Source organism: Podarcis erhardii (genome assembly GCF_964252035.2).
Source record: "Podarcis erhardii genome assembly, chromosome: 1".
Classification (NCBI taxonomy): domain Eukaryota; kingdom Metazoa; phylum Chordata; class Lepidosauria; order Squamata; family Lacertidae; genus Podarcis; species Podarcis erhardii.
Genome location: NC_138497.1, coordinates 10,405,605 through 10,422,258, shown reverse-complemented (window position 1 = coordinate 10,422,258; position 16,654 = coordinate 10,405,605). Strand labels below are relative to the sequence as shown.

General features: G+C 45.3%; 1 protein-coding gene across 1 annotated transcript in view; it reads right to left on the bottom strand.

Annotated features, from left to right (window-relative positions):
* RHOJ (ras homolog family member J) overlaps window positions 1-16,164 on the bottom strand; it is a 56,513-nt gene extending 40,349 nt beyond the window's left edge. Inside the window, exon 1 of the mRNA XM_081866479.1 lies at window positions 15,293-16,164. Coding sequence (XP_081722605.1) covers window positions 15,293-15,455 — 163 coding nt within the window. The 5' untranslated portion in view covers window positions 15,456-16,164. The remainder of the gene's footprint in view (window positions 1-15,292) is intronic.
* Window positions 16,165-16,654: the final 490 nt, after the last annotated feature.

Below are 16,654 nucleotides of genomic sequence, written 5' to 3'. Positions count from 1 at the left end.
GGTGTCTTTTAATTTCGTGACTGCTGTCACTAACTGCAGTGATCATGGGACCCAAGAAAGTAAAATCTCTCACTGCCTCCATTTCTTCCCCTTCTATTTGCCAGGAGGTGATGGGACCTCACCTCCCATCACATCCCATAGTCCTTTCTACTGCCTCAAAAAATTCTACCATTTCATTCGGTCCTCACTCTGCTGCATGTGAGATGGGGGGGTTTATTGGCTTGTGGGGTTTTCTTATTCTTGTTTTTATTACGTCTTTTGTATATTTATCTTGTGTTTTGTGCTGTGAACTGCCCTGAGGTCTACGGATGAAAGGTGGTATACAAATTTGATAAATAGTAGTAGTAGTAATAATAATAATAAATAAGTAAATAAAGATTTGTAGGCCGAGGCTCCGTCATACATTTTTGTACCCATGAGCACAACCTTAGCTCAGCATCTCTAAGACATCATGTTACAAACATTCATAGGTGCCTCTGTTTCTCCCTTTCCTCTCCCTGAACCCCTCCAACTTTTTCAACAAGCCGGGCGTTCCTGTCGCTAGCATTGAGCTCATCACTCTGCCTCATATCTTTGTTTCCTGAGCTGCTTATGGTTGGCAAGAGGCGTTCGGCACGTGAGTCAGACTTACCTCAGAAGTCAGCCTGACTGGACGAAAATGAAATCATTTCTGGGCAGCATCCCCACCTCTGTATTGCAAACATGGCAATACATTGTCTAAATGAGTGTTGCCACATATTCCCCAAAGTGAAAATCTGGACAAAGTTGTTGAGCTTTTTTCCTTCAGGTCAATTTTAAATGATTTATCAATATTAATTAATTTTAATGTTAATTAATTTAAATAGTAATGTTAATTAATTTTAATTTTAATTATTTTTATTAATTTAAATATTAATGTTATTAATTTAAATATTAATGTTAATTAATTTTAATTTTAATTAATTTTAATATTATTATTTTTAAAATATTAAACCCCCCTTGCCATACGTCTGGGTTTCCCCAGACATTTTGCCGATTTGCTGAAAATCTGCCCGGGTGCCATTATCCTGCCCTATTTCCGAGCGTGTCCGGGGAAACCCGGACGTAAATGAGGAAGGCATTTCAAAATGAGAAGGGGAAATGGCCGTCCCTCTCGTGTGCTTCTAGAGACATCAGTTGTATGACTGCAAGTGCATCTCTTTCCCCTTGTGTCTGGAGTGGAGCCAGCGGTGGAAAATGTGAATGTCTGGGGGTGGAGCTAGTTTTTATTCATCCTATCGATACCAAATGCACACTATTAATAACCGCAATAAGACCCTCCTCTTGGTCTCACAGATGTAGCCCAAAGGAAATCAGAGCAATACATCTAGCATCAGCTTGGCTACAGGAATTGCTGGAAGGAGGCAAGCAAAGCAAAGCAAAGCCCCATCCAACCACCTTAGGGACTCCTAGGACTTTCTCCATAGCCTTTCTTCTCCTGAAGATATTCTGCTGATGCAGTTTAGGACCAGGGTTTTCCTACTTCCTAGATGGGCTGCCTTCTCAGGTTAACAACCTGCAACAGCCCCTCATTTCCCTCTATAGCACATACAGAAACAGACCCATTGGCTACCCTCACATGGTTTTTATGTTGTAAACTGCCCTGTGATCTTCAGATGAAGGGTGGTATATGGATTTAATAGATAATTAAAAATAGATAATTAAAGTTAAATATCTTGTACAGTGGTACCTCTGGTTGCGAATGGGATCCGTTCCAGAGGCCCATTTGCAACATGAATAGAACGCAACCTGCAGCGGTGCATCTGCGCATGCGCGGGTCACGATTCGCCACTTCTGTGCATGCACGTGAAATTGTTTTGCACGTCTGTGCATGCGCGAGTGGCAAAACCCAGAAGTAACCCTTTCCGGTACTTCCGGGTCGCCGCAGAACGCAACCTGAAAAAACATATCCTGAAGCAAACGTAACATGAGGTATGACTGTACAGTCGTACCTCGGCTCACGAATGCCTTGGGAGTCAAATGTTCCGGCTCTTGAACGATTGAAAACCGGAAGTGAGTGTTCCAGTTTTTGAACGTTCTTTTGGAAGCTGAACGTCCAGTGGGGCTTTTGCGGCTTCCTGCAGCCAATCAAAAGCCGCACTTTGGTTTCTGAACGTTTCGGAAGTCAAACGGACTTCCGGAATGGATTCCGTTTAACTTCCGAGGTACGACTGTATATGGATTTAATAGATAAATAAAAATCAAATCTTCTTGTCCAAACAAGAGTTCCAGGGCACATTCGAGGCAGGCAAAAACACTCAGGGTGCAAGGCCAATGAGGAGTGTGGTGTGTGGAGAGGGGGAGGCAGCCTGGGGAGTGTTCCAAGGGCCAGATAGAGAGCACTTGGGGGCCACATTTGACTGTTGTGCCTGAAGCCACAGGCCGTTCACAAACACAGTGAAACTGAGTTGGGCAGGGGCAGTACCCGTTCCTTTTAAACAATGATTACGCAGAAGGAGTTCCCAATGGATCTCGCTCAAAAGACTCCGCAATTCTCTGGGTAGAGTGACGGTAAATACCACTTTCCTGCGTCACCTGGGAAAGCAAATGGCTTTCAATTGCTTTAATGAACACTGACGCTCGATTAGAGGTGGCAACAAGTCTCTTCAAGGCACAACATGTAAGTAAATGACACTGGAACACCCAGCGTGTTGCTGTTTACCTCCGGCTTAGAATCATAGAATCCTAGAGTTGGAAGAGACCGCAAGGGCCATCGAGTCCAACCCCCTGCCAAGCAGGAAACACCATCAGAGCACTCCTGACATATGGTTGTCAAGCCTCTGCTTAAAGACTTCCAAAGAAGGAGACTCCACCACACTCCTTGGCAGCAAATTCCACTGTCGAACAGCTCTTACTGTCAGGAAGTTCTTCCTAATGTTTAGGTGGAATCTTCTTTCTTGTAGTTTGGAATCATTGCTCCGTGTCCGCTTCTCTGGAGCAGCAGAAAACAACCTTTCTCCCTCCTCTAGGTGACATCCTTTTATATATTTGAACATGGCTATCATATCACCCCTTAACCTCCTCTTCTCCAGGCTAAACATGCCCAGCTCCCTTAGCCGTTCCTCATAAGGCATCGTTTCCAGGCCTTTGACCATTTTGGTTGCCCTCCTCTGGACATGTTCCAGTTTGTCAGTGTCCTTCTTGAACTGTGGTGCCCAGAACTGGACACAGTACACCAGGTGAGGTCTGACCAGAGCAGAATACAGTGGCACTATTACTTCCCTTGATCTAGATGCTATACTCCTATTGATGCAGCCCAGAATTGCATTGGCTTTTTTAGCTGCCGCGTCACACTGTTGGCTCATGTCAAGTTTGTGGTCAACCAAGACTCCTAGATCCTTTTCACATGTACTGCTCTCAAGCCAGGTGTCCCCCATCTTGTATTTGTGCCTCTCATTTTTTTTGCCCATGTGCAATACTTTACATTTCTCCCTGTTAAAATTCATCTTGTTTGTTTTGGCCCAGTTCTCTAATCTGTCAAGGTCGTTTTGAAGTGTGATCCTGTCCTCTGGGGTGTTAGCCACCCCTCCCAGTTTGGTGTCATCTGCAAATTTGATCAGGATGCCCTTGAGTCCATCATCCAAGTCATTGATAAAGATGTTGAATAAGACCGGGCCCAAGACAGAACCCTGTGGCACCCCACTAGTCACTCTTCTCCAGGATGAAGAGGATTAATAATAATAATAATAATAATAATAATAATAATAATAATAATAGTTTTGAGTGCTCCAGTATCTTTTTTTCCAGGTGGCTTAAACTGTGTTTTCCACAACTTTCCAATGTATATAATGGAACCTGCACAGCTTTGGCCTTTAACTACCTGTGTCCTTTTAGAAGTGGGTGGGATGCAATCGCATTGCCAGACCCTCCAAGTGTTCCTATTTTCCAGGGACAGTCCCGGATTTACAGAAGCCCTCCCAGTTATAGAACAAAAAAATACAGTACTTCTTCTTAACTGTATTTCACTATTAATATATTTCTTCTTAATTGTATTTCAGTTCAGCAATTACTTTGATAAAATACATATTTTGTTATGTGCAAACGGCTTTAGATACTTGTTAGGTCCATAAATTACCATATAGCATATATTCAACACAAAAACAGCAACTTTTTGTTGTTGACAAAGGACAGCTGGACATATAAAGGGCCCTATTACCTTCAGTAGCTTAGGGCCTCATCAAACCTAAATCCGACCCTGGTGAGAAGTGGTGGGGAAGACTTTCAACAAGGTTAAAAGCTTCAGAAGTCATTGCTGGCTTGAGCACAGTCATCTGAAGTCTGCTTCTCTACCCATGACAAACCCAACTGGGGCTGACGAAGCACCGAATCACTCATGCAGATATATCACTTGATATCTTATCACCTCATGACTTATCACTCAATGAGTCACAGCTGAATGTGTGAATGACGGCCGTTTAAGAGGGCCCAGTGTGAGCTGAGCTCACATGAAAACTCCATCTGGGATGCATCAGTGAGAGAGTGCTGTACCCTCAAGTGTGAACAACCTGCCTTAATTGAGTAGGCTTTGGCCTTGAAATAATTGCCCCAGGTTGCAGGGGAAACTTGAGCAGAAAAAAGTGGGACCAAGAAACACCTTGTAAATTTACAATTTCTAGTGTGAGCATAGATGTAGGGCCTGGCAGGACACAAATCAGTGTGCCCCTGGGGGTGAGGGGGCTGGAATCTTACTTGGGGGGAGGTTGTGGGGGCCTGTACCAGCAAGGAGGCATGAATCAGCCCAGAGATGGAAAGAAGACAAGCTGATGGACTACGTTGAAATTGCAAAACTGACTGGAAAGCTCAGGAACCAAGAAGACAAAAACTTCAGGAAAGAATTGGGGGGGGGGGAGTTATGGCTTATTTAGGAGACCACTGTAAGCAGATGAGAACATTAGCAGGATTTTAATAACACTTGTAATGTAACAATTACCGTATTTTGTGTCCCATAGGACGCACTAGCCCATAGGATGCACCTAGTTTTTTTGGGGGGGGGGGGGAAATAAAGAAAAAACATTTTATTTCCCCCCCAGGTGCGGGGCTGGAAGAACCAGGTCGGGGAACAGCGGGAAGGCGCGCTCCGCCTCCCCGCTGTCCCCCGAGCTTGTGGGGCTGGCGATGGGGAGAAGTGTGCTGAGCCCGGGACTGCAGGCAGCTCTGCGCAGCCACTGGGAGCCGGGCGGGACTTTGCACCCCACTCCCGATGGCCGCGCAGAGCTGCGCTGAGCCCGGGACTGCAGGCAGCTCTGCGCAGCCACCGGGAGCCGGGCGGGACTTCGCACCCCGCTCCCGATGGCCGCGCAGAGCTGCGCTGAGCCCAGGACTGCAGGCAGCTCTGCGCAACCCTCAGAGCTGGTCTCCTGAGGGTTGCGCAGAGCTTCCTGAAGCCTGGAGAGCGAGAGGGGTCGGTGCGCACTGATGCCTCTCGCTCTCCAGGCTTCAGCGAAAGCCTGCATTCACCCCTTGGGCGCACACACATTTCCCCTTCATTTTTGGAGGGGAAAATGTGCGTCCTATAGGGCGAAAAATACGGTACTAAGGATAATATGGACAGATACAAAATATGGATTATGAAATGAAGATGAATTCTGGTGTTGGAGGAGACTCTTGAGTGTCCCACGGACTGCAAGAAGATCAAACCGATCCCTTCTTAAGGAAATCAGCCCTGAGTGCTCACTAGAAGGACAGATTACCTTTTTTTAAAAAAAAACCAAACATGGAAACTCCTGGGCAGAGTTAGCTAGCGTTGCCATATTTCAAAAAGTTAAGTTGTTAAGCATTTTCCCCATATATCTGGGTTTTTCCTGACATTTGGCAACATTCCCCCCCCCATGGGTGGATTTAGAAGGCTGATGGTGGCCCAGCATTAAAGGAGAAATATATCGTTCCATATTTCAAATAAATCTCTGAGCGGTACAAAAGATGCATTAAAAAACACACCAACCACAGACAAAGTGTGCTTTTGTTTTATTCCATTTGTGAATCACTTCCCATAAAATACCTCAAAGGGATTTCACAATGAAAACATCGCTAATGAAAGCAATTGCTGAATTTAATAGATAATAATAAAAAACAGTTATAACCATTAAAAACACTTTTAAAATGTAAAACCAATTAAAAACACTTCGCTACGTAAAAACAATTTCAAATCCAATCCAGAGTGGGATAAAGATCTCTACTTAAAGATGAAAAGAGCTATGTACCTGCCTGATTTGTAGAGGGAGGCAGTTTCCCCCCTTTAAAAAAAACACATTTTAAAAAATATCCTTTTAAAGCAGCTATACAAATGAAAGGAACTAACATATGGAGTCCATAACAACTACTAGCAAATCCAAACTACAGAAATTCAACCAGCCCTCCCAGGTATTCAAGTATGTAGTTATAGGTAGCAGATGACTAGTTCTGTATTTTTTTGGGTAGAGTATCATTTACCCGTCAAATATATTTATTTACATTTTTTTTTAAAAAATAGACTTGCCATGACTTTTTAGAAAACTAGAGGCAGTTTTATAAGCCCCCCCACCATTTCCTGCCCCCGGGAGATCTTGCAAAAGACATGCACACATTTATATATATACATGGACGTAAATAGCGAGGGCAACTTCAGTATCAATGGACCATTTTCATTGTGTTATTTTTGTCACATTCCCCAAAGGACAAACATTTTCTGAGGCTTTATTAATATCCACAAATTCCCCCTGCTTGGCAATACAGCTGCTGCTGTCCAAGCAAAACGGGGAAAATAAAGCCAACATTCTGAGAGCTCCATTCGGGGCTTCACCAGGGATTTTAATAGAAAACATGACCTCCCCTTCTTCTTTTTTTAAATACCAGGATTTTGGAAGTTTCCTGAAATTAAATCATCGAGCAACGCCCCCTCCTCCATATTTGCTATGTCCTGGCAGGCGTGTTTCAAGCAGTCTGCCGCACAAATCACAGTTCTGCACAAATTACCAATTCTGCTCATTTTTCGCCCTGGCTTTTGACACCAGGTGTGTATATTAAGGGCTCACCCTTAATATACAGTGTTCTCGAAGCTACCAGCATGAGTTTGACCAAACTGCGGGAGGCAGTGGAAGACAGGAGTGCCTGGCGTGCTCTGGTCCATGGGGTCACGAAGAGTCGGACACGACTAAACGACTAAACAACAACAACTCTGCTACATAAAGGAACTTGCTGGCGCAAGTTAGGAAGGATATTAATAAACAATATATCATCTCCTGCTACCCTGAACATTCCCACAATCCTAAACATATTATGTCTTTCTTTTTTGAAGTTTCAAGACTTCATTGTCCAGGGAAATGGCAGGAAGTGTTTTTATTCACCTTCCCTGACAATGTTTGGCATAATGAAAGGCTTTGTTGGCACCCCAAGACTCTGATCAGTTTCTCGAACACCCTGGATTTCCTTCAAACCAAAGTTGCACTGAGTGACTCTTGGGTTATTATTAGGAATCCCATTGTTTAGTCTTCTCAAACACATTTTCTACCGTTTTTTGTTTGATGGGATGTACATTAGATATGTTGCATAGGCAACATGGTTTGAGCCTATTGCACTGATTCTGGACTGAATCCACTGGCTGCCAATTAGTTTCCATGCAAAGTGCTGGTTTTGACCTGTAAAGCCTTAAACTGCTCAGGACCACACAATCCCTCAAGGATGCCTCCCCACCCCATATGAACTGACCCAGACCCTGAAATCACCATCTGATGCCCTGTTTTGTGTGCCTCCTCCACAAGAGGTCCCGAGGGTGGCAACATGAGAACGGGCCTTTTCTGTGGTGGCCTCCTGCTTGTGGAATGCTCTCTCCAAAGAATCTTGCCTGGTGCCTTCATTATACACCTTTAGGCACAAGGCAAAAAAAAAATATTCCTCTTCAACCAGCTGTTTGTCTGATTAATACCTGATAGGTTTTAAATGAGTTGTGGAAGGGGTTGGAGAGGAGGCGGGGTTATTGGTTTATTGCTGTTTTTATTGTGGTATTTTGTGTGGGGGGGTTTATCTTGTATTTTTATGTTGTGAACTGCGCTGAGATCAATGGATGAAGGGGATCAGGCCAAAGCTACTTCCTGTTGTCTGTCCTGAATCTTCCAACACTCAGCTTCAGTGCATGACCACACCATTGTTGTACTATTAGGGAGAAAGGGAGAATTGTAGAGGGAACCTGAGGGTCATCTAGTCCAACCCCCTGCAATGCAGGAATCTCAGCTGAAGCATCCACAACAGATGGCCATACAACATCTGCTTGAAAACCTCCAAGGATGGAGAGTCTGTCACTTCCTGACGGAGTTTGTTCCACTGTCAAACAGCTCTTTCTGCCTGAAAGCTCTTCCTGATGTTTAGTCAGAATCTCCTTTCGTGTAACTTGAAGCCATGGATTCAAGTTCTACCTTCCAGAGCAGGAGAAACCAAGCTTGCACCTTCTTCCATGTGAAAGCCCTTAAGATATTTGAAGAGGGCTATCCCATCTCCTCTCAGTCTCCTCTTTTCCAGGCTAAACATGCCCAGCTCCTTCAACCGTTCCTCATCAGGCTTGGTTTCCTTTTTTTTTTAATGATATTTTATTAATTTTTTAACAAGAAAAGAGTTACAAGACAATAAACAAAAAACACAAAAATACAAAAATACAAAATTTAAATTTAACATAAAAAGAAAAAGAAAAAAGAAAAAAGAAAAATCCCTCTTTTTAATTTCTCACCATTCATTAACTTGTTTTCCTGACTTCCTCACATCTCCCTTTTTTGTATTCCATTTAAAAATTGGTTCAGCAAATTCATACCCTCTTGATTTATCCTTAATTATTTTCCTCACATATTATAGCTTCAAATTTTCATCTAATATCAATCCATTCTTACATATTCTTATTTTACCTTATTACTAGAACCACTTCATTTCATTTCAACGTCATCAACATTCAAAAATTTTACAATGTTTCTGTAAGTAAAATTTAAATTTCTTCCAATCTTCTTCCACCAACTCTTCTCCCTGGTCTCGGATTCTGCCAGTCATTTCCGCCATTTCCATGTAGTCCATTACTTGCATCTGCCATTCTTCCAAGGTGGGTAGATCTTGTGTCTTCCAATGCTTTGTGATGAGTATTCTTGCTGCTGCTGTAGCGTACATAAAGAACGTTCTATCCTTCTTTGGCACCAATTGGCCGACCATGCCCAGGAGAAAGGCCTCTGGTTTCTTCAGGAAAGTATATTGAAATACCTTTTTCATTTCATTATAGATCATCTCCCAGAAAGCCTTAATCCTTGGGCACGTCCACCAAAGGTGAAAGAATGTACCTTCAGTTTCTTTACATTTCCAACATTTATTATCGGGCAAATGATAAATTTTTGCAAGCTTGACTGGTGTCATGTACCACCTGTACATCATTTCTCATCAGGCTTGGTTTCCTGACCCTTGATCATCTTAGTCGCCCTCCTCTGCACACCTTCCAGCTTGTCAACATCCTTCTTAAATTGGGGCACCCATAACTGGACACGGTATTCCTGGTGTGGTCTGACCAAGGTTCTCCAATGTCCTTTTTCATGTGAGGGCAAGTGGAACTATATACAGTGCTTGTAAAGCAAAAGGCAGATTTGCACAGTATCCTGACACGCAGAACGTCCACTGTAATGCAGGGTGCACAATGGGTGGTTAATCTAGCACATGGATAAAAAGGCCCTCCGCATGTTCCGCGCCGCATTTTACACATGACACGGGAGGAGCACTTATTCCCATAGTCTACAGTGTGTAAAGTCTACATGTCAGAATGCTATGCAAATTGGCCCGGACTTTGCAGCTGCATGCCAAACGCTGACTCATGCTGGCAGATGCTCAGCACCGGCTCACAGCTGGGAACCAAAACAGCCAAGACTTTTCATGGCTCTGAAATAGCCATGTGAGAATGCCTTTATTGATTTCTATGCGATTTATACAGGCACAATATTGCAGCTGTTCCTCCCTGCCCTATACATGTGGGGGAAAAACAGCTTCAAGTCGCTTCGTACGAAATAATAATAATAATAATAATAATAATAATAATAATTTATTATTTATACCCCGCCCATCTGGCTGGGCCTCCCCAGCCACTCTGGGCGGCTTCCATAGAAACAAAAAATACAGTAAAATATCACACGTTAAAAACTTCCCTGAACAGGGCTGCCTTAAGATGTCTTCTGAATGTCAGGTAGTTGTTTATCGCTTTGACATCTGCTGGAAGGGCGTTCCACAGGGCGGGTGCCACTACTGAGAAGGCCCTCTGCCTGGTTCCCTGTAGCTTTACTTCTCGCAATGAGGGAACCGCCAGAAGGCCCTCGGCGCTGGACCTCAGCGTTCGGGCAGAATGATGGGGGTGGAGACGCTCCTTCAGGTATACTGGACCAAGGCCGTTTAGGGCTTTAAAGGTCAGCACCAACACTTTGAATTGTGCTCGGAAACGTACTGGGAGCCAATGTAGGTCTTTCAAGACCGGTGTTATATGGTCTTGGTAGCCGCCCCCAGGCACCAGTCTAGCTGCCGCATTCTGGATTAGTTGTAGTTTCCGAGTCACCTTCAAAGGTAGCCCCACGTAGAGTGTATTGCAGTAGTCCAAGCGGGAGATAACCAGAGCATGCACCACTCTGGCGAGACAGTCCGCAGGCAGATAGGGTCTCAGCCTACGTACCAGATGGAGCTTGTAAACAGCTGCCCTGGACACAGATTTGACCTGTGCCTCCATGGACAGCTGTGAGTCCAAAATGACTCCCAGGCTGCGCACCTGGTCCTTCAGGGGCACAGTTACCCCATTCAGGACCACAGAATCCTCCACATCTGCCCGCCTTCTGTCCCCCCAAAACAGTACTTCTGTCTTGTCAGGATTCAACCTCAATCTGTTAGCCGCCATCCATCCTTCAACCTCCAAAGTCACGGCTTTCTGCTTTTGCAACCACAAAGCTCTCTCCCTCTTAATTAATTAATTCTTAATTAAGTAATGAATTAATTAATCTTCCACTCAATGCCAAAACAGACTCTAAGTGGTTTACAAAATATAAAACCCTGTTACATGAAGATTAAGGTATAAACAGCCATAATGAAAACACTCAATAAAATTGTTCCCGTTGAAATGTTAAAATGTAAACACCCATAATTCAAATACAGCATTTCAAACAAGAGAGATTAAGGGAATGTCTATGTAAGCAAGTACTATGGAAACAAACCACGTATGTTTAGCATTTTCAGTCCGTGCTAATAGGATAATGACATCTAGGTTATTTACCCAGATCTGGCTGGCAAACGAGAGGTTTCTCCACCCCCAGTGGTACCTCGGGTTAAGTTCTTAATTCGTTCCGGAGGTCTGTTCTTAACCTGAAACTGTTCTTAACCTGAAGCACCACTTTAGCTCATGGGGCCTCCTGCTGCCGCTGTGCCGCAGGAGCACGATTTCTGTTCTCATCCTGAAGCAAAGTTCTTAACCCGAGGTAATATTTCTGGGTTAGCGGAGTCTATAACCTGAAGCATATGTAACCCGAGGTAAAGTAAAGGTAAAGGGACCCCTGACCATTAGGTCCAGTTGTGGCCGACTCTGGGGTTGCGGCGCTCATCTCGCTTTACTGGCTGAGGGAGCCGGCGTACAGCTTCCGGGTCATGTGGCCAGCATGCCTAAGCCGCTTCTGGCGAACCAGAGCAACGTGCGGGAACGCCATTTACCTTCCCGCCAGAGCGGTTCCTATTTATCTACTTGCACTTTGACGTGCTTTCGGATTGCTATGTTGGCAGGAGCAGGGACCGAGCAACGGGAGCTCACCCCATCACGGGGATTCGAACCGCCAACCTTCTGATTGGCAAGTCCTAGACTCTGTGGTTTAACCCACAGCGCCACCCGCATCCCAGGTGTAACCCGAGGTACACTGTAATATAGAGGGCTTGAACTCTGCATTGCATTAAGGCTTGCCCCTCTTTATCCCACAACTTTTCCCCTTCCACTCTGCCCTCGCCATCATGACTGCCATCCAGTTTAATGGTCCCCTGCAATCTTAGGGCCAAAATAGATACGAAGGGCAGTCACATGGAACACAAGTTTCCCCATTCATAGACAGAGAGAAGCGAGTGGAGGGGACCCAAACTTTGCACAAATGGAGCATTGGAGAGTGTTGCCTTATGTCAGTAGGCACTGCAGCAATAAGCCTTCCCCCCCCCCCCCGCCACCTCCCGTCCAATTCATTTCCAGTCCTGGGCAGCACAGTTTTAGAAGGATATTGACAAACGAAAAACTGGGCAGAAGAGAGCAAGCAAGATGATGACGGTTATGGAAACCAGCAAGTATTATTAGTATTAGTATTAATATTAGTATTAGTATTAGTATTAGTATTAATATTAGTACTATTTATATCCTGCCTTTCTGCCAAGTTCAGGATTCAAGGTGGCTTGCACCATTTGAATGCAACAGTCACCAAAATGACACATAAATGGCCACCATGATTCGAACTCAGCTCTCCCCGGTCCGAGCCTAGCACTCTTAGTAACTCCTCTGTGCTAGCTCTGTATTGCTTCTGCATGTTAGCCGAACATCAGAAGCATCAGCTCCTGCAAAATGTGAAACTCTGGAACACTCCAGACGCTTAACTCTGAGCTAATAATAATAATAATAATAATAATAATAATAATACAAGCCTATTCAGACTGGGCCAAGAAGGATCTCCTGCTGCCCCCTAAAATTCTGTTTGGAGGCAAGATCTGACGGTTGTGATGTATGACTCATTCACCACAAGGGAGAAGGAAAGGATGAGTTTGACAAGTGCGTTTTAGATCTTCAAATGCTTAAAGTGTACAAATGGAAATTGATTCAGGAACAACAAAAAGCAATCACCACCCACCCAGACTAGAGCTGTTTCTGACCTATGGGGTAGGTTGGGGGTCTCTGAATTTCAAACTCAATCGATTTGCTCTCTTGTGGAAGAAAGTGATATCTGCTTGCGGAGATAGAGGATTGTCGCTGTTGTTATTACACTTTTCCTCCAAGGAGCTCGAGGTGGCGTGTGAGTGGTTCTCTCTCTCCTCATTTAATCCTAACAACAACCCTGTGAGGTAGGCTAGACTGGGAGGCAATGATGGGACTGAGGTGAGCTTCATGACTGAGTCAGGATTTGAAGTCCTGGTCCAACACTCTCACCACTGCTCCACCCTGGCTCTATATAATTTTCCAAATCCAGGGTGGGATCCTGCTAACTCCTCCTAGTGCAATGGGACTTTCTCCCCCTCTTCACCCACTGCATGTCCCTGAGCCCCCAAAACTGGCCCGGAACCCCCCCCAAACAGCACATGGGGCTTGTTCCATCTAGCAAGATGAAAAACTGGTACAGTCATACCTTGGGTTGTGAACGTGATCTGTGCAGGAGGCACGTTCGCAACCCGCAGTGTTTGCAACCCACAGTGCTGTGTCTGCCCATGCATGTGACGTGATCCTGCACTTCTGTGCATGTGCAAAGTGCAATTTAGTGTTTCTGCGCATGTGCGAGTGCTGAAATCCGGAAGTAACCCATTCCTGTACTTCCGGGTTTGGCACAGTATGTAACCTGAAAATGCGCAACCCGCCGCGTTCGCAACCTGAGGTATGACTGTACTGATTTGATGGTTGCCATAGTGCGATGTTGATTTCCCCCTGTAAATTATTTTATTCCTTTTAAAGAAGGGTGAGCAGGACTCACACGCCCGATTGTCTATTGAGGAGGCCATTTCAGATCTCAGCACTTATTTATTTAGATTTTTATTCCACCCTTTCCCCAAAGTGGCCCTCACCATGGGTGGGGGAAACTGTGGCCCCTCAGAGCTGGTTGGACTTCCTCTCCCATCTCTCCCAGCCAAGATTGCCAGCACTCACGGATGATGGGAGTTGTAGTCTGGTGACCTCTGGAGGGTCGCAGGTTCCCCATCCCTGCTCTCACACTTCTCCCTCCACAGATTTCATCTTCAAAAAATTTGAATTATTTTAAAAATTCCACCTCCCTCAAATCAAAACCCCCAAACCCCCAAAACTGTGCATTTTTTATGTACGCTTCCCCCAATTTTTTGGCCAGAGAGCTTGTACTGCAAATTTTGGGGAAGTGCAAATTTTGAAGAATGCCGGTGTCTATGGTTTGCATATTGTTAATTTTGTGTGAATTAGGTAATTTTGTCTTTAAATGCTAACTGAACTGCATTTATCCCCCATTCCTTCACAGGCCTAGTTCTCAGTGAGATGACACACCTGTGCCTGGGCTGTCTCACTGCAAGTGGAAACTCAGGTGGCTAAATTCTCCTCCTCAGCAATAAATAAATAAATAAATAAATAAATAAATAAATAAATCCCTGCTTGTAGAAATCTAGCACATCAGGGGTTTCTGTCTTGAAGAAACATCTAGTGTGCATCCTAATTCAGATGATGGCTTGGTGTTCATACAAAAGGGTAACCAGTCTTACTGGGAGGGGATTGGCGTGTTTGTGTGTCACTCTGCTCCTGATCCAGTAAACAAATGCGTGGGCCTGTAGCCCAATCAGAACACTCGCCAGGCTAGGCGGAGGAGGATCTTCTATCTCCCTGGCAACCATCCTCCACAGCTTGGCCCTGTGACCTCACAATTTAGACACCGCGACTCTGCTGGGGAGTTCTCATCCAATACAGAGATCCCCATTTATTTATATTTTTTGGAAGAGATGGAAACTCCAGAGGTGAATTATGGGGTGTGGGGTGGGAATTATGGGACTGGAGAATGAGCACATTTGCAATAACCACAACATGCCATTAGAACAAAAGGAAAGTAGAATATTTGAGCCAACCAACAGAACGAGACAATGAACAGAGGTGATAGACTCCGAACAGTTCCATCTCAGGTGTGGAGTTCTATCTCTCCCCACCCTCAAAAAAACCCCAATCTCTGTGCAGGTACAGAAATGAGCGCACAGAAGGAGAGTAGCTGTGATCTGCTCCTTTGTTGCTTCGTACGCAGAACATCTTTGCAGAAGGGAGGATACAAAATGAAGGAACCCCCCCCCCCAAAAAAAAATCTGAAGCCACCCAGAATCTGAATCGGTACTGTCCTGAATTCTGCCACCCAACTTTACCTTCTCATCCCATGTAACGTAGAAGCAGTACTTTTCTTTTTAGGAAATCATACAAGTGCCGTTACTCACCATTAAGTACGGGCCACATTTTTAACATTGGGGGGAGGGAGAAAGGTGCCGGTACTGAGTGCCCTTGAGTACCCCCAGAACCCCCACCCCCCACTGTGATATAAGTCTCTGCTCAGGGCAGGAGAAACAAGTGTGCTCTTACCCGCGTAGTGGTCAAACACCGTAGGAACGTATTCTTCCGGAAAAGCATCGTTGGCGTAGCTCATCAGCAGGCAGGTCTTGCCCACGGCTCCATCCCCGACGACCACACACTTAAGCATCTTCTTCACGCTGCCGTCAGTGTGCTCTCCATCTTTACTGCTCATCCTGGCTGTTTGTTTTTATCTACCTGCCCACTTCCCCCAGAATCTCAGGCATACATGGAAGCAGCAAGGTCCCTGCTCCCCAAAAGCCTTCTTTCCTGAGTTAGTTTCTGTAGTCCTTTCCCCCCCTTTTGTTTTCTTTTCGAAGTAGTGGGCCTTCACGAAATCATAACGCCGAATCCCCAAGCTTGTCCCAGCCCGAACTTTCTCAAGCCGAGAAGAAAACCACGCGGGGGAAGAATAAATAAGACAATAATAGGGGCACGAGCGTGTTGGGAGCCCGAGTCAGGAAACCTTCATCTTGGATGCAGAAGGACTTTGGTTAAAAATAGACGCCGTCTGAGGAACAGAGTGCCTCCTTCTCTTCGTTGCTCCGGCCTGCAAAATCTGGGATTTGTGCTAAGCCCACCCCACTGGCCATCGCATTCCCAAGCGGAGAAGGGAAGCTGGAGGGGTTTAATGGACGGTTTTCATTTTCACGCAAGCCCTTTATTTTCCCCAGCTTGCTGTATGTCAGGAAATCATGAGTTTCCTGCCGAATTCCATATTAGGACGAGTGGGGCTCGTGAAGGGCTGCGAACAATAGGAGCTCTGTGTGTGTTTGTACTTTGCAGGAACTCTGCCAGGATGTGGAGGAAGAAAAGCGCTAGAGGTCTCAGCGCAGGATGAAGTTCGGAGGCCTCCTGCTCTGGGGAGACTGGCCTGAACGCTGCCATGACTCCAGAGGTGACATTGTAAAAAGGCAGTTCTGTAACTCGGGGGGCAGGGGGCTTTCGGTTCTGTGCCCCCTCGCAAGGAGTCGCCAGCAGCGGCAGGCAAATATAAAAGGATCATCTGGGATAGAGATCTACATACAGATGATACCAGAGGAGTTAGCCTTGTGCTGACCCCTCCTTGCGAGGCACAACTGATAGCATCTGGGACAAGTTAAGAAAGGTCGTGGTCCTTTAAGGGCACCACTTTTGGCATTTCAAATCAGATAGACTGCTTCTGTTTAGACGCAGGAGTGCAAGTATCTGCTGGCCAACCAGAATCTGCTGGCTAGATAGGACCCAACTGGGTTTTCTCCTTCTCCCTAACAGGCATTATTATTGGCCAAATGTGCTCTGCTGGGTTAGGCTGCAGGTGCAGAGGCTGACAGAAGCTGCCATGGTGCCCTCACCAGCCTCTGAAGAAGCTGGCATTTGCTTGTTGCTGACCAT